General features: G+C 41.5%; 1 protein-coding gene across 1 annotated transcript; it reads left to right on the top strand.

Annotated features, from left to right (window-relative positions):
- The first annotated feature begins 103 nt into the window (after positions 1-103).
- On the top strand, positions 104-23671 carry LOC104579862 (kinesin-like protein KIF28). The gene is made up of 20 exons (XM_088524292.1): positions 104-230; positions 2660-2848; positions 3180-3383; positions 5983-6018; positions 7416-7640; positions 7997-8151; positions 8717-8828; positions 9403-9470; positions 10314-10456; positions 11709-11830; positions 13367-13457; positions 14222-14276; positions 14581-14704; positions 16011-16155; positions 17687-17805; positions 18608-18715; positions 20055-20329; positions 21291-21425; positions 21969-22135; positions 23502-23671. Exons 1-20 carry the CDS (start codon positions 177-179, stop codon positions 23669-23671), a joined length of 2697 nt encoding a protein of 898 aa, XP_088380418.1. The 5' UTR covers positions 104-176.
- The last annotated feature ends 544 nt before the right edge of the window (positions 23672-24215 follow it).

Here is a 24215-nt window from a genome sequence, read left to right as displayed (position 1 = left end):
AATGAATGAATGTGTTAATAATGGACTAAGCTTGCAAATGATTTTTTTTTTCCAATGGCCATGACTTTTCCAGCTCAAAATGGCGAGTAGAGGGAAGTAGAGAAGTAGTTTCATGCACTTTGTTATTTTTCTCCTTGGGACTATTCATGACTGAATGAAAATTTTAGAAAAAGAAAATGCCAAGTGTTGACAGTGTGAAAGTGGCAGTTCGGGTGAGACCTTTCAGTCAGGTTAGTAATTGTTTACTCTGAGTATTTTGTATTTGAATCTTAAGAAAACAGAAATATGTTCCAAGAGAAAGGAGAGAGGGATTTCCAGCCTGATTTGTAAATGCAGATTGTGCAAAGATGCCATGAATAGCTTTAAATATGAGTTAAAAGAGCAAACTTTTAGCACTGGAAAAAAAAGTCAAACCTCAGTATTTGTTCTGTGTAGTGCACTCTAAAGTATTTATTAATTTAGAATAGATGGATTGAATTCTAATGAAGATTGCTTAACAGGGTTTTAATGCATATTTTATGCTACAGTTTTTTTTTTTTTTTTTGGTATGAAAATCACTTGGAACAAATGAAAACATAATATTAGCAAACTTGGTGATCATTTGAAGTAATTCAGCCTCTTTATTTTGTAGCCAGCTCAGCTAAATTATCCTTGGCAGTGCTTCTGGAGGAAAAAAATGAAAGCAATACTAATACAAAAATATGGTATTGGACATTTAATAATTTCCTAGAAGATTGTAATGGTCCAGTAACTGTTTATTTTAAGTGAGTTTTAATCCAGTTATGCATTAAAAAGTTTTCCTTGGCTACTTATTTTCAATGAGCTGTTCTTAGATACTGACCAAGTTTCCCTAGGTGAAAAGAATGGGAATATAATTGTGTAATATGGAAAGAGATTTCAAAAAGTTGAAGGACATAGAAGGAAATGGGAGCAAGAACCGGATTTGGTAAACTTTGTGGTAAAGCCTTCAAAATAGGAAAACATGAGTGCTAGCCAGCAGTGAAGATGGCAGCTCAGGGATGGTTTTATAATGAAGTAGAGAAAATTGGTTTTACTTATTTTACTCTCTATAATTTGCTTCAGGTATGCAAAGGAAAGGGTGGAAAATACCATTTTAGGTTGATAAAATTCCAGCCTATAGACAGTGCTTTTTAAAAATGAGGATGAACCAGGAAGGAGACTGCATTCCTAAAAGATTTTTAAAAAGGCTCAGGAGGGGTGAGTGGCTGAACATGTTAGGAGTCCTCATACAACATTGTAGATGTTTGTAGGTGCCTCAGAGAAGAAGATGCTACTGATGTGGTGCTAGGGAGGACCTGGGGGCTGAGAAGAAAGCAGGGTCATGTATCATTATGGTGAAAGTATGAGAGGGACATAGAGAAGTAAATCTTGCTTTTTAGACACAGTGCAGAAGACCTTTTTTTTGAGAGCCAAGATCAAAATTTCCGAAGAATACCTAGTGCAGCTCATCACTTAATTAGAGAAATTGTTTTTTTTCTATAAGAAATTGAGTTGCTTGACACATCTATTTGTTTATTTTAAAACAGACCTGCGGTTTCTCTATAAAACTTCGATGCATATGTTTAGATTGAATGTCAATGACTGATAAACGGTGAAACTAAATGACACATCTGTGCGCTTGGAGCCAAAACTCAGTGGAAATGCCAGTGGCACATCAGCAGCCTTGGGATAGAACAGCCTCACCTTTCAGAAAGGGGAGTAACTAGTGTGTATAATGGCAGAAATTAGTTCCAGGAAACAGGCGCAGATAATCATGAAGGGAGAATGAATGAACGTTACTAAGCGCTGTAGTTTAAAGCCAGTTTGTCAAGACAAGAAATGTTTCAGTAAAAGTGTTTCCTGAGTTATCTGAGATAACCGACGCAAACATTTGTATTTTTTCCTTCAAATGCTTAAAAGCCAAGAATCACAAAGTCCAAATCCATTTTACTTTTAATAGCCACTTGGGTTTTAATCGATTAACATTGATTTTTGTCTGGTTTATTTTACTTCCTACATGCCCTGTGTGTGGATAAGGCCGGAGATAACTACATGGTTTAATCTGCTATCAAATGTCCTCACATAAAAGACAACTCAAGGTGTCAAGTTAGTAAGAGCAATACATGTTTTGCCAGAAGCAAATCTGTACTCAGTCAAGAGTTGCTGAGCAATATTTGTAGCCTATTAGTCTAGGCCAGTCTGAAAATACCGTGAAGTGGTGGAATTTCAAGTAACAAGGTAGTATGTGTTTCTCATTTTGTCTGTACCTTATGTCTTCTGTGCAAAACTTTCACTGACTGAACCGAATGCTTTTTTTTCACCAAAGTATCAAGATAATAAGTCTATTTGCTATTTTTGGAGAGAAATGTACTGTGGTTCATTTTGCATTAAAGCTGTTCTTGCAATAAAATGCATTTTCCTATGTACTCTGCTATTTGGGTGGCCAATACCGTTTTTGTGAGGCAGAGGAACAAATGCAAGGTCCGGTTCCTGATCTCTCATCACTCGCTACTTGACACTATATTTACCCCACGCAGTTCCGTAGCGGGCTTGTTTCACACTCAATTTGTGGTCTATTCCCATTGGATTTTGTTGAAAAACAGACTTAACAACTGATTGATTGTTGTGTTTTGATACTAAAACTGTAATTTTAATACAGAGGGAGAAGGATGCAGGAAGTAAGTGTGTGATTTCTATGAACTCCAACAGCACGAGCATATATGATCCTAGGAACCCCGGGCACATGAAAACCTTTACTTTTGATCTGGCGTACTGGTCTCATAGTGGCTTTCTAAAGGACAAGAATGGTGTGCTCGTTTCAGCAGGATCCAACAGCTATGCAGGCCAGGTGAGGCTTCATTCAAAAGCTAATTAAAAGCAGTTTTAGTTAATACAAAATCATAAACTGCTCAGTTTATCTTTAGTTATTAACATTCCCCTAAGTGAAATTCAAGTGATTGCATGAGTCTGTTTACTGGTTTGAAGCATTTCTTAGTTTCTTTACGTTTCTTCTTTTGCTCTGGAACTCTCAAAAATCTCACAAGTGTTTTTAAATCTTTATTCTTCATTTATACTTACTGGAGACACTGCCACTAGAGAGCAGGGTGCTTGTGTACGTATGTGCATGTCCATTTATTAGAAGGTGACGTGCCTATCCCTATGTGTGTGATTACTTTCAGAGAGAGGTCTTTCGTGATCTTGGCGAAGGAGTGCTGGAGAGTGCCTGGCAAGGCTACAATGCCACTCTCCTAGCTTATGGCCAGACCGGCTCCGGGAAGAGCTATTCCATGATCGGATATGGCGCCAACAGAGGCATCGTGCCAGTTGTGTGCGAAGAACTCTTCAAAGCAATCCAGAATCGGGAAAAGAACAAGCAGTACCAGGTGGGATTAGCATTAGGCTAACCAAGGTCTCTCCAGACTGTACTTTCAAATAGAAATTTTAAGGACTTCGATAATTTTAAATTCTCAAATTAGCAAAACCAGAAATTTTGACCTTACAAAGCAATGACTGCACAAACTATAGTGCATTCTACAAAGAAAACAGTGTTTCATAAAAAGATGAAGCAATACAGCTAGATTTACAGATTCAAGTAAGAATTTCCATGTCACAGATGAAATTGATCCTTCACATAAGTACTAAAACTTTTTTCTTACTGATTTATTTTTACAACAAATAAATAAAAATCAGTCTTTGTAGAGCTGCCTGCAGTAACTGAGTTGATCTGTAATCTCAGTTAGGCTTGCTAACCTCACTCTTCCACAGAGTATTTATGAAAAAATCTTTCCAACTCTTTGGTAAACTTTTTCTTTACACCTTTATACAAGGGTTTAGATTGCCATACCTCATATATGCAATAGGAATGCAAATAGGAATAATGGTTTTAGTTTTGCAGCATGAGCTTTTGTAGCTGCTGGATGCTCCTTTTTCATCAGCTTCATTCTGTCCTTCTAGTCCAGGTAACTTAGGTACAACTAGCAGAAGCACTTCAGGGATCTGAGAATCGCTGCAAGTGCCGAGCTTCACTCAGAATGTGCAGAAGTGCCTTCTGTCTGCAAGGATATCAACCTGATTACTGAATACAGCTTTCCTTTTCTTCCTGTGCTGGTTCTGCTAAAGAGGAGCAGTCTCCCCTAACTGGTTCAACATATCCCCAGCTTCGTGCCAGCAGAAATGGCATAAGGGCGACGTTTGTGAACGTGCTCCTGTTTTTCTTTAACGTCATGCAGTTGTCCACCATCTGCCTCTGTGATTAAAAAAAAAAAAGAGGTTAAATTAGTATTATAATATTAGTTAAAGGTAATACAGTTTTTGTTGCTTGGACAGAGCGGTACGATGTGTGTCTATACAGCTCCCACCACCAGGGCGCTGCCTTGCATGGCGCCCACAGGAAGCAATGCCAGCAATCCCAGGAATGTAAGCAGGGATAGCCTGGGCCTCTTCCTCCTCTCCAGCTCCCTGGATTTGCAGTTCATCGGTGCAAACACTGGTGCTGTGCCCTGCCGCTTTGCACATGTACCCACATTTGCAGAGCCCTTGAATAGCAGTGCGGTCTCTAAGTCTCTCCTCTCTCAGTGCCCTGACTCTAGGCCTCCCTATCCCACCTGTGGCGGTCTCCTCCTTGCCAGCATGTCCAGCTTACTGCTCACTACAAACAGACGTACTGCCCCACACGTGTGGATCTCTCAAGTATCAGCATGGGCTCCCAGCTACCTCAGGGAAGTCACAGGGCTCCCTCACCTCAAGTCTTTCTAGCAACAGCTTTTCCTCCTGCTTGCTGGCTCGTCCACCTTCAAGTTTGCTGGTGAATTACACAAACGCACAGCAGGGCTTGGGACAGGGGAACGTATAAATGTGCTGTTCCCTCTGCTTGGAGGTGCCCTAGACCCGTGGGCCCAGTGACCTGTGTTTCCCACCGCAGGTGCTGCCATCGCACCCTCATTCTAGTCACCGGCTCCCCAGATACGTGGCCGCTCTCGCGTGTTGTCTGGTTTGAGCTGCTCGTGCTGAATTCACTCCCGGAGCCTCATTCAGGGGGCCACACAGAGAGGTCTGGTGGCTTGTGGCCCCTCACATGCAGCTGATCCCTTTTATCCTTCCTCCTCTTTCTTTTCCGCCTCATTCCTTCCCAGTCTTCTGCCTTTTCCCATCTTTAACCTTTTCCTTAAACCTTCCTTAGTAAGTTTTGAGCAGGTTCCCCTCAAATATACCTAACACTCATATTTGTCACATTGCTTCTCGTGATCAAAGTGTGGGTTAAGCCCTGCCTGCAGTTTACTAATGGCCCCTCATGTAGTGGCTGAAGGGTTTTTATTGTTGTTATTGGCTAGCTGTAGTCCACCAAGGTGTCAACGTTGTGCCTCTGGGCATTTCATTTATTGATTTCCCTCTTATTATTCCTTTTTAACTGACAAGGTCTGTTGTATCATAGCCTTAATGACCCCGATGGTCTCAAATCCACGCACGCTTATATAGGTAGTATACACATGCAGCTGTTTATTCAAAAATTGGTATTGGAAACACTGACTTTTTCTGTATTAAAATCACCTAGAAATAAGCACTGACCAGGCCATTCTGCTAATTAATGGTGCTGTCAGCAATTAATATTTGCACTTCCTAAGTTTTCTACAATGCTCTTTAGATGCCTATTAATTCTTAATATCTATTTTGATGCAAATAAAATGATTTTCTGAAAGGCACTTTGTGATGAGATTACATAGGCAACGATAGGGATTTTGTACAGAGCAGGTTAAAGAAGGTTACTGGGAGTAGAGTAGGTTACTGGGAAAGGAAATAGGGTTTTGCCGAAATGTTTTAAGTCTAGTAAGTAATCGCTTGAATTCAAACTGTTTTGTGACTTAGGATAAAAGGGTGTTTTGATCTGTGTGACCTCCATTATATTTTAGAACAGATTGACACTCCATCAAAATATATTTTTTTTTCAAATACATTTATCTTAGAGAGTTTTTTTTGCCTTTACAGATCACTTTCAGTATGCTGGAAATTTATAATGAACAGGTAATGGTCTTACTTTATTTCAGCATTACCAAGTCTTAATGCTTTCTCACATGTTAATTTCTTCTTATGCAAGAACGTGTCCCATGTGTGCATATGTGGGCCTGCATCCCAAGGGTATTTCCCCTCCTAGGTCCGGAAGCCACGTGCAGCTGCAGCCCTTATAGTGTTTCCATCCTTTCTCTCTCTCTTCCATTTTCAAAATACCAACCTCCCCGCAAGTAAAGCAGCTGTCTCACGGTACAGTTTGCTACTTGTGGATCCTCTGCAGTAATGTGATAAAACTGTCTCTACATTCTCATTTTAGACTCTTCTGGGAAGGCAATCTGAAACAGGTCTGAGCTGAAGATATCTGGATCGTCAGCATTTTTTTACTGATTCATCTAAATGATAGTCTGATGCCAGAAGTCTGTTTGAGTTTATAAATCGTGTCATTTTCGAGTTTCTAAAGTGGGCAGTTAAATTTGGAAGACCTCAGGCCAGAACTAGGCTCCTGAAAGAGTTTTGGTTTTGCATGAATCATCATACAGAGGGCTCCTGTTCACCTGTACGTCAGATAAATAATGCATATGGGCTAGGAGAGGGTCAAGAGGGACCTACGCAAGAGGAAACCTGGCAGTAGGTGGGATGGGAGGACTCCTTCCTTCTTTGCCTCCTTCATATTGCCAACGTATCTTCATAGGCTCAGCCTGTCAGCTCTTTCATCCTGGGCAGTGCTCGTCCCATTCTCTATCATACTTCTTGGCTTGTTATGAGTTTTCATTACTTTTTCTTGTGCTTCTTGTTTTGTTTTGTTGGTTTGTTTGTTTCTTGTGTTGGTAGACACAGGACATAACTGCTAATTGAGAATGGCTGATTTGTCTCTCCTAAGTTGGGCACAGGTGTTCAAAGATGGTAAAGGCCTTGTAGGACTGTTTTTTGTTTGTTTGTTTGTTTGTTTTTCTTTTTCTCCAAAGGTTTATACATTTTTGCTGCTTGTTAATGAGCTGCTTTCTCCATACTTTCCTGCTTGTTACTTTTGAGCCATGTGGCCAATTTCAGTCAAATTTGCTGAAAAATGCAGGACAGAAGTCAGGACCTTTCTATTATTTATAGATGATTGCTATTGGAAAGGTGTAAATAGATTAAAAGCTGAAGTGCATGTGCTTTTATGGAAATAATAGAAGCAGCAGGAAATAACACTTTCATGCTGAATTTTGCAAATGCCTTAAGTTTATAGATGTGGACTTTTAAGGTAGGTTAAATACACCTGGAGAAATGGAATTGTGTGGGAATAAGAATGTCTAAAGAGAATAAAGCCAGAACAACCAGTATGTGCTGTGCCATAGTCTATTTCACTTTTTTCTACCCAAGTGTATTTTACTTAGTAAAAGATTTTGACTATATATCTCTCTCTGTAGGTAATAGACCTACTCGCTAAAACAAGGAAGCCTGGTGGGCTCAAGATCAGAGAAGACCAGCAACAAGGGTTTTATGTTGACGGTTTGAAGCTGGTGCCTTGTGCTAATTATGCACAAATTGAGAGATTAATGGAACAAGGGAACAAGATGAGAACAACAGCTACAACCACCATGAACGCTACCAGCAGCCGATCTCACATGGTCATCACAGTCCAATTCAAACAGGTGTAGTAGGAAGGCACCGTTTCTACTATTCGGTGCAATTGTTTCAGTACTCTAATTGGAATTTGTTAAAGTTTACACGGACACAATATTCACGGTGGGACCATTTTACCAAGGGCGGGAGGGATCAGAACCAGCACCATTCAGTTCTGCCTCTGGCAGAGCCAGCACAAGTGGCAACGTGCCGGTTCCTCACCCTGCCAGCCAAAATGATTCATGTGCTGCCCAAGAGCAGCTTGGCTTTAGGCGAAATAAGCGTCATTACGCTCATTCTCAAAAATTATCACTTTCTATGTCTTAATTAATACCAGAACTGTCGATTTGATAATCTTTCCTTATGTTGATATCACATTCTGCAGATTTTTCTGGATGAAGCAATCACGAAACAATCAGTTATAAACCTGGTGGACTTGGCAGGAAGTGAAAGGCAAAAATCTGCAGGACCCGAAAAAGACAGATTGAAGGAAGGCACCCGTGTAAATCTAAGTTTAACCACGTTAGGAAATGTCATCAGGTATTTTTAAAAATCTTTCAAGTAAAAACCAATGTTTCTGTGAATTAAAAACAAACAAAAAAAACAAAAACAACAATATTCCCTGCATTCAGATCTTCTTTGTTCTGTGGTTAATAAAATTACTTAATAAATAAAGCTTCACTATATGCCTGGGAGGTACCTATGGAAACATAAAATATTGGTTTTTCTTTCTATAGCTTCTTACCTTATGATTGTTTGGACTGCTTGTTCTTTTTTCAAAGTCTTCATAGGCTAGGCGGCTTTACAGGGTTGTTGTTCAGTATACCTGACAAATCTAGACTTTTCTGAAATTCTGGACCCAAGCCATTCCAAACAGACTTTTCAGTTTTTTAAATACTGGCAGTAAATTGTTTTGAGGTCTTGACAGTAAATCTCCTTGACAGGAGATGTTTTTGTTTTCATAATGTATACATTGAAGCATTTAATTGGCTAGTGCATAGTGAACATATGACTTTTTTTTTTCCTCTTCTCTTTCTAAACTTGCTCCCGATAATTATACTTACATTGTTTACCTCCTTTCACTAATACCTTTTTTCCCCTGTAGTGCTCTGGCTGAGGTAGCTACTGGGAAGAAAGTATTGCATATCCCATACAGAGACTCAGTTCTGACTAAACTCCTGCAATCTGCTCTGGGCGGAAACAGCAAGACTATCATGGTAAATAATAGATTCTTAGAATTATTACCCAATGTAGGTGTTGAAATAGAATTGCACGGATCTAACATCAGTAAAAATAAGTGTAATTTAAAAGTTAAGATTAAATTAAAAGTGGGAAAACATGAAAATATGCCTATGCATCAATGCTGACATTAAATGTTAACAGTCTTAAAACAGCTTACCTGAGTTTCTTCAAATGCAAACTCTCTTAATTCATCAGTGCTGCTTTGAACTAGTTTAAGACCACATTCTGCAGCTGCAGTGCTACCAGCACCATCAAAGTGTTTTTGAGAGGGTTTTTTTGAGTTGTTTGCTAAGATAAGCCATTTACTAGGGTTCTAGCCTTTTTTGATAGTAATTTCTGCACAAACCATCTGCATCTTTTTATCTTTCTTTTTCACTTCTTGCAAAAGTGTTAAAAAGAGTGAGTTTATATTCAGCTAGGTTGTCTAGAACACTAGCATTATCCTTTTATGTTTAAAGATTTAGCAGTATGTCTTTCCATGCTAGTCCATGTTTTATAAAACTCTTTATAAAAGACTGATGTCAGTTAACACTTTTTATACGTTTACAGATTGCAGCTGTAAGTCCAGCAGACATCTGTTATGAAGAGACTTTGTCAACCTTAAGATATGCTGAGAGGTATACTTTTGTCATTTTTTCCCTGTGCTGTTTGTGCTACTTGCAATCAGATGCTGGGCAAAATAACAAAAGGTATCATCAAGTCCAAGTGATTAACAGCTCAGAATGAAGAAAAGAGTGTGTAAATATGCAAAAACAGCACAGTAAGAGCTTATTCTTTATTCCTGTTTATCAATGGCATATATTTTTACAATTAAATTTTAAATGTCCCTTAGCCAGACGTGGATTGCTGCTTGGTGAAGCTGTGATTGTGGCAGGCTGAGGTTAACAGGAGCAGAAAGGCAGCAGTGAAGAGTTAATGTTTCCAGCACCAGTTTGGTTCTGGAAACAGCTGAACTGTTTGTACATACTAGTGTAACTTGGATTAATAAGCTCTACAAACCGAAGCCAGCCCCATGCAGAGGCATCTTGAGTTGTCTCTGCAGTGATTTCTCAGCATATTTGGGGTATGCATGTCCTTGGACGAGGGAGGTTCATTTTTAAGTATCAATCCCACACCGTCCCCACAGTAGAAGTGCAAGAGAGGTGGCTGTGTTGCTTTTGAATCAGGGTTAGCTGGAGAATTGAAGGATTTTCTTGGGATGGCAGTGGCAAAAGCAAACCAGGCTGTGCTTCATGTTAGCTTTGAGGATATACAAGCTATACAAGAAAGGCAGGCGTTTTGGGGGCCTTTTTTTTTTTTTTTTTTTTTCAAAGTTTCAGAGCTCCATGAAATCTTTCTGAACAGAAATAAGATTTGAAGAAGAAAAAAAATCACATTCAACAAGAAAACTTGTCCTGTGCTGGTGTTGTCTGTGTAAAAGAGTCTTTTTTGTTTGTTTTGTATATTTTCATGTTTAAAAGGGCAAAAAAGATCAGGAACAAAGCAGTGGTAAATTCAAGTCCCACTGAGAAGCTTATACGAGAACTGAAGGCTGAAAATAACAAGCTATTGTGCAGACTGGCTGGGCTCGGGAGCACAGGCACATTAGTAGCTGATGAAACACGTATGTATTTCCACATAAATATAGCTAACAAACAGATCTTAAGTTCCCCAAAGCATTATCAGGAGGCCTTTGAAAGTATAGAAGAAATGCAGCTAATGTGTGTCCACAAGTGATTTTTTTCTGTAAAATGGAATATTTTTGAGAATATTTTGGAAAATCTTTGAAGTAAGCCTACTCGTTATCCCTATTCCATTTGGCAATATGCATTTGCACATAAAATTTCCACTTACATTTTTCATTACTACAGCACCTATTATCAGAGGTAATCAAGGAGTCTTACAAAATACTAACGCCAGTGTGCCAGTTCCAGGTGTTTCAAAATCACGGGTTCATGTGGGTGTAGAGCAGCAGAGACCTATGTTAACCCTGCTCAGTCTGATAAATGTGCAAGACCCATTGGCGACTGAGCCACACCACCCTCATCTGCATTAGGGCTGCATCTGCTCCTGCTATGAGGCATGTACCAGGAAAATCGGGAACCTTGTCACAGAGCAGCAGATACTCTTCCCTTACTGATGGGTTCCCTGCCAGCTGGCTCACACACAGCTGATTTAGTGAGCCTCGTAGTGTTGCCATGTTTCTGCCTGTAGATACTGCAGTAGCACTTGATAGTCTGTGATATGGGATTTTTGAAAAGTTTTTCAGACATTATCAAAACAGTTTTTTTTTAACTTTTTTTTTTTAAAAAAAGAAAAAGCTAACTTTGCCTTTGAGTATGTGTCCCTATCCCCAGGCACAGCATGGGGGTGGGCACATCCAAATGCCCAAGGTGAGACCTGCTATCATGAAGTGTGGCTGGTTTCCTCAAATTGAAAGTCCCCAAAAAATCCCTGCAGGCAGAAAAAAAGTGAATAATATTTCATATTTAAAAGTGAGGAGTATTACAGAAAGACAGGAGTGGACAAGCATCAGAGCTGAAAGAGGAGATGGGAGCATTTGCAATTTGTAGTTAGCAGATTGCAAACTCCTTTCAAGAGAATCCACCTGAGTTGGTTCCTGAGCACGCTCTGGGGACAGGGTATTTTACAGTGTTTCCGGTTAGGGGAAGATGAGCAGATGGCAGCTCTCGTTTTTAGTTCTGGCTGGTGACGAGAGCAACAAATATGTCATCTATTCAGCGGTGAGGTTGCCTAACTCAAGAGGCCAGGGTGTCTGCCAGCACGTGGGCCCCCTTGCTGGCAGCTCTTGCCTCTTGCGGAGGGTTTGCCATTCTGCCTGCGCATACCTTGGTTAAAGGCCTCTCTGTGTTCAGAAGAGCTGCGGTGTTTGCTGGCTGAAAACGAGCGGCGGCTCCGGAGCGCGCAGGAGACGTGGGAGGCGCGGCTGGCGGCGGCGCGGGGCGAGTGGGAGCAGCAGCGCGCGGCCCTCGCGCAGGTGAGGCGCCCCGCGGGCTCGCGGCTGCGGTGCCCTTGGCCCCGTAACGTGGCCCTTCCCCAGGGCCCGGTAACGTGGCCCGTCCTGCTGCCTCCCAGTTCCACGGCGGACACGCTACCCTGCCAGCGCTGCCCCGCGAGACTGCCCAGGGGCTTTTCAGCTGAGTAAATCAGCAATGGTTACAGCTCTGTGTGGAATTGCCTTAGGGGTCTGCAGTGTAATTTCAAATATCTCATGACTTTCTGTAAGAGAATCTCATCTCTGCTTTTACCATCGAAGTACATTACAGTTTCTTAGGTTTTTCTCAGTCTTGTGTCATTTCTGAACCAAGATGAGAACCAAACATGTTCTCTTTTAAATCAGTCATGAGATAAATACCCCAAAACTGGCACCATTTTGTAAAATAATACTGCTTTTAATTTTAAAGGTGTTTCTGAAATCAGTGTTAATATGAATTAATTAGCCACTCTGAAGTATTTCAGCAGAAGGCTGATATATGTAAATGCCGTGAGGTGAAGGTTGGGCTGCTGTGGAAGAGAGGGCATCTCATGGTGGCTTGATTAATAATCCACGGAGTGCACACGTTCATAATAATAGTAGTAGTCCAGCGCACACGTTTACCGAAAGGCCCTGTGCTGCCCTCCTTCCTGTAGCTCTTCAAGAGTCACTTCTACTGCGTCACACATGGGTAAATGCCAAATGATCAACAGCCAAGGAGATGCCGAGTTTGCATCTGTCATATTTGTCTTATACAAATAGCAGACTTGCATATTCAAAAGCATTCACCTGTGCATAGGTGGCTTGCCAAAATAAAGCTGTTCAAGGAAGAGCTTCCTGTTCCCTGCAGTCACTCCTGCCCCATGCGCTGTTGTTCCTACGCGCTCGGCTGTGCTGTGAAAGCACCTGAATGAGGGAGTGTTCGCACTGCACCTCGCTCTCTGGCATCCCAGTTCTGACAAAGTTGCTGCTTTTTGCTTTTTCACAAATAATTAACTGTGACTGTGTATGCAGGTCATTTTGCAGAAAGCAGGTCTTGGGATAATTCCGGAATAATTATTTTGTTTTGGTTTAATATTTTGTTGCATAGAGTAAAACTCAACTAAGCCCACAAAGTTTGCATGACTTAATGAGCTTCACATGCAAAATTGAACACTTGCATTTTCTCACTAAAGGTGAAAGAGAGGGCTAACACCATCCAAGTTGTGTGTGCTGTAAATGTGACTGTAACCTCAAACCATGCCTTTTTTCACTTTTTTTTTTTTTTTTTTTTAACTTCATGGTGAGAATTTCTATGCATTCTAATAAACTAGAATGTGTTTCAGGAACTGGAGACTACATACATGAATCAAATTCCAATGTCTTGTTCAATGTTTGGCATTTTGATTTTTTGGAAGATATTCTTTTACAAGCTGCTTTATGTTATTTTCCCTATAATAAATAAATAAATAAAAACAGACCTCTATGTATATTATTAGCTGTTGCTTCAGGTTTCAAATGTATCCTGGTAAAATAACTTATTTCTGAATTCTTGCTTAGGAGAGACGAATGATGGAAACATTCCCTTATCTCTTGAACATCAATGAAGACCCCCAGCTTTCATGGGTTCTCAAGCACTTCATTCAGGATGGTATTTCTTTTTTTTTTTAAGTTTTTAAAATCCTGATTACAACACATGAATACTACTTTACGTGTGTTAACATTGCCATAACAGGGATGCTGTATTACTACATTACTCAGACATTTGAGTGATTATCTTCTTTTTTCCTTAAGTTCTTACCTACTTTTCCTCCTTGTAAACATGTGTTCCTTTTGTTTGAAAACAGAGCAGACTGCAGAATTATACTTTGAGAAGTATAAGATGTTAAGCAAAATATCTTAAGAGACAATAGGAAACAGAGAGATAAGAAATATCCAGGTCTACTAGATGTCACAGTCACTTCTTCCCCAGACAACGAATGGTTTGACAACACGACCTTTATTTTGAAAGCTGACCGTTAATAGAAATGGGTTCAGATATTTGTAGATCTGATACTTTGTTGTAAATGAGAGATTTACACTGGATTTTTTTCCTGCCATCTGTTTGACAATGATGGATTGCATGATTTCCAGGGTCTCTCGCATGCCTCTGTAACTGTGCGTGTGCAGGCCCAGTGGTTGCATAAAACAAACCATTTGCATACAGCAGGATGCAGCGCCTCATCTCTAAAGATACAATAATTTAGAATATTGTCGTATTTTTTAATTGTAACACTAATATGAAAGGTCAGTGCTGAGCAAAGGTCTTCAAATTGCTGCAAAGGAGAAAAGGTGAAAGTGAAAGCAATACCTTGAACCACCTACCTATTGTTTAAAGCACATGTGATCTACACTGGAATCTTCATTCTTTTCTAGGTTTTTGTGATGTTGGTCAATCTACTTCAAATGCAATAATCCTAAGAGGTTTAGGGTAAGTACATTAAATTAAGGAAACTTGGACACCTATATTTTTGATTCTCTGATTTGTATGTTTTTTTTAGTTCAAGGAATTTTACTACACTGTATAATCATGGGTTATGGTTATTTTGCACTTTTTATGATGGCTGGTAGGGGACAAACTAAAAGGCATAATTGATGAATTTCAAATGTCAAATGGCAATCTAAATTTTTTATTTTCCAAATTCTGATATAATTTTCCATGACGATTTTCCATGACGATTTTCCAATTATAAAAATTAATAAATGTAAATCACAATAAAATTTCTATCTTTCAGCATTTTGGACAAACATGCTACCTTTACAAATGCTGGTGGAGAGGTTACCCTGACGCCAGGCCATAAGTGCAAAGCTACTGTGAACGGCGTGCCCATCACAGGGAGGACAAAGCTACAGCACTTGGTGGGTGTTTGGCAAGTGGGCACTTGGAGCATAAAACCAAAGCCAGAAAGAAAAATCAGAACACACAAAAAAACTGAGGATAAAAATCGGAATGATTCCTGCTCACCATGTCCTGAAGCAGAATCTCACATGCAGGGAAGGTGACTTTCATATAAAAATCCTGCAACTTTCAAGAAACTGCATAGTTCGGTAGAGGGGGCTGTGCAGACAGCCTTGAAAAGGGCAGCTGTTGTGCTGAACGCAAGGTCTCAGGGAAAACACAGGTAAACGTGCATCAAATAAGGATGTCCTCCCAGAGCGGGGATGATGTTTTGAAGCCCTGGCAGCATCAGGCAGGGCCTGGGCAGAGGAAGCCCCCCGGGGGCAGCAAAATGGCCCTTTTCCAGGGAGTGTGAGGTAGGGGCAGGGCCAGGGTCCCATCCCAAGGGGGCCGTCTTGGTTAAAATGGAACCTGTCTTGGTTAGAAACACAGAGCCAACTTTCAAGATATTGCTCAACCTCAGAATGATTTGTAATAGAGATGCGGATAAACTCTGGGCCTCCTCCATAAGAGTGCTAAATAATTGGTTCTGTTTTCATTTGGTCAGCCCCAAATAATGTTTATGAGTCTGTGTTACTGTGAATGTGGCAGACCAGAATTTAAGGACATCAAATGAACCTTACCAGGGTCCATATTTATCTCAAACAGAAGGGAAAGCTTGTCAGCCCCTCTTGCCAGGGGACGTTGTAGAGACTGTACGTTACTGCTTTGCTTCGTAAAGGGAGCTGGTGTCAATTCTTTTATGGAGGAGAAATCTATTAAGGGCAGTTGAGGATAAAGTTAGTGCTTCCTGTTCAGTAAATACAGATCTCTGGATGCCAGAAAAGCTTTCTAGAAACAAAGCAACTCTGTAGTTGGCCTGGTACAGGTACTCCTTCGTGGGAATCTGTCCCTCAGGATCAGTGTCATGGGGGATATTGGGATAGATGGATTGCTGCTCTGGGTCAGGACATCTGCCTTTAAGTCCTGGTATTTAACAGATTTTTCATCTTAGGAAGTGGTGCAAATCTTAGCTTTGGTCGCCTCATTAATGGCAGCAGTGGTTTTAATTTTCAGCTGTAGCTGCTCTCTGGTGGATTTTTGTTATCCCAGGTTGCCTCCCTCCTTGCCCATGGGAGCACACAGCTCCTCTTGTCTCTCCAGCTCGCTCCATAACCACTTCTCTTTGCAATTTTACCCACTCTAGAAGAGTTTGCCAGTACTTCACTGTTCTCTGACACTTAACATGTCACCGTTATTAATTTTAACTCTTGTTTAACCCTTCAGGATCGTGTTATTTTGGGAGCCAACAGTGCTTTCCTGTATGTTGGGCCTCCTGCAGAACGAACAGATGAGGACCTGAGCAGATACGACTATGATTTCTTTCAGTCCGAGTTGGCAGCAGCGGGAGGCTTTAGCGTAGACAAACTGGGTGAGCGTTTGTGTTTGCCTGTCTGGTAACAGTCTGTGGTGGTGGCTGATGTTCATCACACCATGGAGCACTTGCAGGCGACCTCGCGAGCTGTGTGTTCCCTTTGGGCTTAGCATATTGTTCTTGCGTGGGCTGCTCTCCGTGCAACGCCTTACGACAAAGCAGCCCTGAATCATGGCAAATTGCATTTTGCCAGCCTAATACCTGCTGTAGAAAGAGATAATGGGTTTCAGTGCGAGGAAGTTATTTAATGTATTTACATGTTCCTTCATGAAAGCTGTCTTTTTTCTCAAAACTGGTACCTATATATGGTTATTTCTAGCATTATGTTCACAAAGAGTAAAATGCGTGTTTGCATTATGCCTCAGAATGAGCTGATTGACAACCAAGATTTTGAAAGATCATTTGAGGTTTTATTTCAAACAGACAAAATTCTTACAAGATTTCACTTGGTGTTCCTTTAATATCAGAATTGCTTGTTTTATTCAAAAAAAAAAAAAGGGAGCAGCGGTTATGAGCCATTTGAGAAGTAACATCAGATTGCTTTTAATAATACATAAACACTCCCAATGATATGGTCACATGAGATTGCATGCTGAGCAGTACAGCTGGCCGGTACAGTGAGCCACAGCGCGTTTTATTGCCTGAATAGTTTCCCAGAGAAGTCCCTGCTGGGCAGAATCACCAGGTATGCTCAAATATGCTTTGCCCTCATCTCACAGTCCTTCCAGCAGCTGTCTATATGGGTTTTGTTAATGTGATCATATGAACTAATCGTGGTACACAATGCATATTTTTTTTGCTGTCAGCCAAAATATTCCCTTTGCTCCTCTAAAATTTGCTCCTCTTTTTCCTCCCATTTTTCAGTCTGCTTATATTTTTTCATTACACTTTGTGGAAGTGCCCTTCTTAAAATTCGGGTTTTGTAGTTCACTTTTGTACCAGCCATTTTAAGTTGTTCAGTCCAGAGAATGAAATGTTTAGTGAGTATAACCTAGTCTGAAGGCCTTGAGAATTTTTGCTGCACATCTTCTGCATTCAGATTATGATTCAGGTTATCATTTTTGGAGAGTTTGGGCCTGCGTGTGATGCTTTTTTAATCATGTACCCATCTGCCAAGAGGTTTTGGCTCTTGTGTTTCATGTTTCAAATTGCTCCATTTCTGTAGAAACGTGTTGTAATTATGCACCACTGGGGAGCTATTAGTGTAATCGCACCCTTGACTTCAGACATTTGAATGAGGTGCATTTGGGCACCTGTGATTAGAGGCTTTGCATCCTCACTGCAGCTCCTGGGATGGATGAGGGCATGCAGCATGCAATGGGCCCCTAAGTGCTTATCTTAGATGCCTAAAACTCAGTAGCGCTGGCATCGCTGCTGCAATGAGGGATGCAACGATTGTGCACCTGAGCACTGTCATGGAACTAGCTAACATGATATCCCGGTACACATTCTCTAATTTCCATAAAAAAGTATACACATATATATATGTATATAATATAGTTCACCCTCAATGCACCCTTTCCCACAGGTGCTGCCAGCAGCAAGGACAGCAGAGCAGATCCCAGCGTCCTCGCTGTATTCCATGACTACATCAAGCTCATGCCACTGGTAGCTGAAGTAAATCAGATGAGCGAAGAGCTGAAGAAGGTACAAAATGTTTCTGCCCCAACTTCTGCAGGTTAAACTTGGCTAGTGAGTTTCGGTCCTGTGAAACATTCCCTGATTTTTTTTTAATGCCACGCTCACCCCAAAAGTCAAGACAGCCCCATTTCCATCATTGAGTAGCATAGCAGGAAAGCCCCAGAGATGCCAGCCATACTGGTGTTTCTTCATACAGAACAATTCATAGATCTAGAAATTCTGTTGCCTTCTCTGCTGGTTTGTGCCTGCTAATTAAAGGGCGAAGCGATTTTCTTCCATCTGAATCCCAGCAGCTAGGAGGGGGTACACATCTGTACAGAAAACATTTGATGAGGAGCGTGGATGACACGTAAAGAACCAGTCTGCTGATTTCATTGCAAAAAGAAAATGCCCAGTGGTCTACACTGGGCAGAACAGTGTTGTATTATTGTATGAACACAATTAATACAAGAAGAGTAGCTTTCTGAAAGAACATTGGAGACATCGTACTGTATTCTAGACTTTGGCACTATTCTTCTGATCTCTTTGTATACTAAATAATAACCGGAGGTCACAAACGCTCAGAGTGTCACATCAATACAGTGGCAGTTAGAGAAGTTAAAGAAGCCTCATTCTAGGTGCTTTTCCAAAATTTGAAATACTGGGAATGTCAAATTCTAGATGTTGCAGAAAGATTACTATGCAAATTTCTTCTGTAAACAATATCACATACAACTGAAAGTATCCCTTTTAAATTAAAATTTCCCGATTTATGCAGCAAAATATGTCTTGTCAGTTAATGTTCTTGAAAATCTTTTTGACTTAATAGGACCTCATGTTTGAACTGAAGGTGAAAAATCTAGCCTTGTCAGATTCCAGAGGGTATGACCTGAAGAAGGAAATAATAGTGAGAGTGACACATGTAACTACTGGTCAGGTAAGAAGGCAGAACCTCAGTTGGCTCATGGTGAACTAACGAATGCAGGGGGAGTTGATACCAAATACTCCTTAGAAGGTGTCTAAGTGCAGGGAAGGACAGTCAGAGAACCTCAACACCAAAGTTCCCTTTTTGGCTGAAATTTTATTGATGGTTCCTTGGAACCTATAGCACTAGATCAGTTTCATCAGTGCTAAAAAAACTCTGTCATTGAAACCTCGTTCAATTGCAGCTATCACAGGCTGCTTAGCTGCAAAGTTTCACCGTTTAAATGATGAAGGAGAGAACTTGCTTTCTCCCTTTCAAAGAGAAAGTTTTTTGCAACTACTGATTTGTTACCAATTTATTTCATACCTTTGGGAGAACCACTGTTAGATAAAGAAACTTTACATTTTCACGGGTATCAAGTAGTTCTGGTTCAGATGTGCTATACATTGTAACTGTAAATTGGCAGTTCACAGGAATATTATCCTCATTTTGGTCTAGTCTATTTGCCACAAATGATGTCTGTTCAAACCATCAGAGCTGCAACATGCAAAGCAACTTTTAACAAAAGTTTCTCTTTCTGTTGTTCAAGTCCTGGTATGGTTAATGCTTTGATAATAGAAAAGCTTCTGTTTTGTGCTGTTTAAAAATAGGGAAACCAGAAGTGAAAGAGGGAGTTTTAAGAAGTAAACCGAATGATTTATTTAGATTTTTCAATGCTATTTTCTCTGCTATTGATTATAACAATGAATTATATTGAAGCAGTACACAAGAAGAGATCTGGGAAAGCGATTTTCTTTTTTTGAATGTAGAAGAAATTTATTAACAAGCAATACTGGACTGGGAGAAAACGAACATGAAAGGTAGTTAGTTGTGTTTTAATAAATCCTTAAAATCTCCACTCTGACAGATAAATAATGTTTCATTGGAGCACAGACTTAAGTCTCATACTTTATTGTAACTGAATGCTCCAAACACTGGTCTGTAAAATAAATCTTCTCATTCTTTTTCTCTGTGCTTTGGTGTTTGTAATAAACTTTGAGATAGCTTGGTCAGAAGAGCAATTTATTGTATGTTCTAAATAGGAAGTTCTGAGAGCTGCAAGTTACTTCAGTCAGTATGAGAGGCTGAAAGAACTGGGGCTTGTTTCTTCAAAACAGAAGAAGAGAGGTGACCAAATCCTCCTGCGTGTTAACGGCCGTTGCAAAGAGGAGGGTGATCGGTGATGCGTCATATCCCTACAATAAAAACTAGAAATGTAATAGTCTTAATTTGGCAAAGAGGAGGTTATATATTAGCAGTGGCTGTTACATGGCACAACCTAGACCATTTAATCACTTCTCTGCTCCCGCAGGTGTGGGTATGGTCAAGGGCCAAGTTCATCAATCGGAAGTTCCTAATGGAAGAGCTTTACCAGCGTTTTCGGGAAGGCGAGGACACGCACGTGAACCAGGACAGGGATCCCTTCTGGGACCCGGTGGAGGTGGTTCACGTGGGCTCCGCTCACGTGTGGCTGCAGTCGCTGGCGTACCGCGTGCCGCTGCGGGAGCGCGCCGCGCTCCTCAGCAACGAGGGCCTGGAGGAGGCGCTCGTGCTCGTCAGCCTGGCTCCGTGCTCCGGGGACGGGAGGTAACCGGGCATCGCCTCTGCACTGCAGAGATGTTGGTTACTCTTTTTTTAAAGGAATTCGGGGAGTTCACTGTTGAAACACCTGATCGGCCACAATGGCTGGAAATGCTGAGCAAAATGTGAAAAGGGGAGATATTTAGAGGTCTTGCTGGTGTAACTGGGAGCAGGGATCAGTTGCAGCATCCCTAGGTGAGACCCATGAGCAGCCAGTTGTGATTTCTACCTATGCGGCAGTGCTGTGCAGAGCCCCAGGAACTGTATGTGTGTTTTTCAAGCTGTCAGCCTGGCTGAATGAACAGCTCTGGCCAACTGCCTTTGCCTTTCCCTACCTCCTGATGGAGCTGGCACCTTGTACAGGAGCAAAGGGCCAAGGTGGGTAGTTGCCTTCCTGAGGTTTCTGGAATGGTGTCGAGTGTACCAGCAGTTCTGCTCCTGTTGCTTGGCCTCTTTTTTCATGACTAGACATCTTTACAGTAAGTTTGTTTTAGTCACAGGCAGCATAGAAGCTCATTAGTTTGAGGCAGAAAATGATTATATAATAAAATAGATTCAGTTTAGTCTTCCATTTTGGAGGATTTCTGTTTTTTTGACTCCATTTTTCTTTATTTTTGGCCTTTTCTATGAACATCTTTTTGTCATCCCCCTGCATCTTGTTTTTCTCTCTCAAGGACTGCTGCTGTCACTGCAATAACACCTGATAGTGAAGGTTACCAGACTTCTGTCCTAATTTTGCTCTACTGGAATTCTGCAGGAAAATGTTGTTTTGTTTTTTTTGTTTTTTTTTTTAAAGGTGAACCAGCTTTATAAAACAGATGTTTTGTTTGCCAATGTGCATGTAAAGTAAAATAAGCTCTACTGTCTGGCCTCTGCATGCTCCTCATTTTTGTTGTTGCCCTGCTTTGTTTTTGGCTGTGGACCCGGATCAGACACGTTGTGCTCTTTCTTTTTTCTGCATCCGCAGGCTCCTTGGGGAAGACGACATGGTCATCGATCCCCTGGAGCTGCTGGGAAGAAGGGTAGATTTCCAGGTTCACATTGCAGAGTGCCGTGGAGTCAAATGGCTGCGAGAAGCTGTGGGAAGAGGCATTCAGATAGGGTGTGTGCTGCCGCAGTTCCTGCTCTCCCCAGAACTTGCCCAGTTTTGCCTCTGGTGAAACTGGGAGCAGTTTTAGCACTGCTGCAGTGGAAGCCAAAAACTGCATAAAGCAGTGGTTATGTTGCTTGTGTCTTTAAGCTATAGCACGCATTTAACTTTGAATCTTTGACACTAAAGGAGATATGCAGTGCCCTCCCACAGGTATTACTGCAATTTATAATTGTATATTTTAAAAGCTATTTGTGGAAGTGAATTTTTGACAGCATGCCAGACTGCTGTTGGTCTGGAAAACGGAAATGTTTGGAAAAACATGGAAAATGAATAAAGCACAGTAATCTTCTCAACTAACGTATGTAATGTTGGAGTGCAGAAGGCATTTTATTGAGCAGGAAAGAAGAGCTGACTTCTTTAAGTGGTTGTATTTCCTCATCTTTGGTGTCTGTTTAAATAGCACTTTCAGAAAGTGGATTGTGTTTAAATTATTTTTTTAAAATTAATTATTTTAAAATTAATTATTTTTATGCTTATGTTTTATCCCTTTAGGTATAGAGTTTATGATCTTCCACGGTGCTTATATACCAAGCCTGTCTGGAAAAACGTGAATCCAAAGATAGAAGAAACAGTCCACTTCTCAGCACTAAATGCATCCTATGAGTTTCTGAATTATTTACAGAAAAATGCTTTAATTATTGATTTGTGGGGGCTTCAAGGTATTCCTTCCCATGATCTTCATTTTGTATTTCATGGTCCTCGTCAGTGATGGGCTGTAGATAGATAGAATCAAATCATGCTGCTGCATTGTTCTAGATACAAAACTCGCTGTCTCTATGTTAACTATGAACAGCCTAGTTGCTCTTCAGTACAAAAATAATTCATTCTATGAAAAGTTCACTTGGGGCTGCCATGTGTAATTTTTAAATGAAGATGTTTGTTGTCCTAAACCTCACAGAGCTGCACATACCTGATGCTAAAAGCAGGCTCTGTGGAAAACGTTTGGGTTTTGCATTTGGGCAGACATGGTGAAGAAAGGGCCTGGGGGGCACCTTTTTCCACCCCAACCCCACAGCATCCTGCTCAGAGAGCAGCGCTCGGCCCCATCCGTGAGGAGCCGTGGGGCAGCGCTGCTGGGGGGCACCAGCTCAGCCCTGGCCACCCTCTTTCCCGCTCCTCCTCCTCCTGCTTGCGTGAGAAGCGACCGTGAAGCGCGCGGGCTGCCTGGGTTGCCGTGTGCGCTGGCGGCCCCGTGGCTCCGGAGCTGCTCCCGTGGGGCCTGCGCTGCGCAGCAAGTTGCCAGGGTTCACGCTGGCAGTGCGAGTGAGGCTGCTGAGCCCTTGTCATGGAAGCTGATGCCAGTGGCCTAGGGTAGATGTGTAAATACCTCAGGACTTCTTGCAGCTGCTGGGAGCTGTTCAGGCGACTCAAAAAAATGCTTTTATTTTTTCCAGCTGTTGGTGTGGGTGTAATATATGGGAAAGAATGTGGTTTGTCTGTGGTTCTGGTCACAATGCAATTTGCTAAAAAAAAAAAACTAACGAACCAAACAAAAAAAACGTGTTTGTGATAGTCAGCTTTATGTGCAGTAGTTGAGTAGGAAAAAAATCAGCAGATGCTTGGCAGTCAGGCTGGCTCAGAACATGTCAGGAGCATTGAAAAAGTTGCACTGATGAGTAGAGTAGTAGCTCCTTTTCAGGATAGACCTTAGACACAGGGGGCTAGAAGACCGGTGTTGGCAGATCTAAAAGCCCCTATAACACTCTCCAAGGTAACTCGTTAAATCCTGTTACACTTAATTGCTGTGAATATTTTAGGGAAATAATATAGCAGGCATCCGCAATGAGATTCATTATACAGCTACCACCTTTGCTGGAAGCTTCAAGGAAAAGGGTATTTCAGTGGTAGGAGAGCAGTTTGGGGAGGAGGTGTTCACTTCCATTTTAGATGCTGAATGCAGCGTGTGTTAAGGGCACCAAGAGCCGAGAGGAGGGGACGATTCCGGCCGTCCCCTCCGCTCGGCTCTTGGTGCCCTTAACGCACGCTGGCGGTTCCTCACGGCTCCGTGTCTTTGCCCAACTGCAGAAGGCTGCACGGAGCTGGGCTGCTCCCTCGACGGGCTGCCGCTCACACCTGAGGGCGCCATCATGGTCGACAATCCCAAGGTTTTGACTGCAGATGACGCTGGCCTGGTAAGTGCATTTCCTACATTATCAGTGTGGTATTCTGAAAAGACACCTGGGAGGATGTTGTGAGCCAAGGTAGCAGGAAAGTGTCCGGTTAAGCACAGGCCCACGTGCTCCCTCATGCAGCGCTGTCAGGACGAGTGGGCCTCCCCGCGCTGCCACATGAGGCAGCCATGACTTGAAACACGTAAGAGGCACGTGCTTTGTAACCAGTTCTTCACCTTGCTACCTTAATTAATTACACAGAAAGTAAAGGTTTATGAGTGAGATTAAAGCAATTAAATAGTAACTTTAACTGTTCTGTGCAAGCCCATTCACACACATACATACACAGAGAGTTAATTGTTTTTTTTTTTTTTTTTTTTTTTTTGGCCACTTTTACTAAGGTAGTATTGGGGCACCAGGCCAGCAAACACTGGTAGCTAAGTCAATAAGAAACTCATGGTTGTGTGTTAAAAGACTAATGAAATGGGAGGCAGGCAGGCAGGCAGGAAAGAATCCTTCTGAAGCCTTAGAAAAGTGTTTTCAAAATTCCAACAATGTGGAATCCACTATCAGCTGTATAGCTTGATGGATGAGAAACATGTTCTTGATACACAGGAAACAGTAAGGA

Source organism: Tinamus guttatus, unplaced genomic scaffold (assembly GCF_059628265.1).
Source record: "Tinamus guttatus ecotype Peru unplaced genomic scaffold, ASM5962826v1 Tinamus_guttatus_pri_ptg000208l, whole genome shotgun sequence".
Taxonomy (NCBI): Eukaryota; Metazoa; Chordata; class Aves; order Tinamiformes; family Tinamidae; genus Tinamus; species Tinamus guttatus.
This window is presented reverse-complemented; position numbering and strand designations above follow the sequence as displayed.

What these genes read in the sequence shown, in the direction of transcription:
- LOC104579862 (XM_088524292.1), top strand. Translation starts at nt 177, where the DNA reads ATGCCAAGTGTTGACAGTGTGAAAGTGGCAGTTCGGGTGAGACCTTTC. An exon ending in AAAAGAACAAGCAGTACCAG is followed by an intron (nt 3,384 to 5,982) that starts GTGGGATTAGCA and finishes TTGCCTTTACAG; the next exon opens with ATCACTTTCAGTATGCTGGA. An exon ending in CACATGTAACTACTGGTCAG is followed by an intron (nt 18,716 to 20,054) that starts GTAAGAAGGCAG and finishes CTGCTCCCGCAG; the next exon opens with GTGTGGGTATGGTCAAGGGC.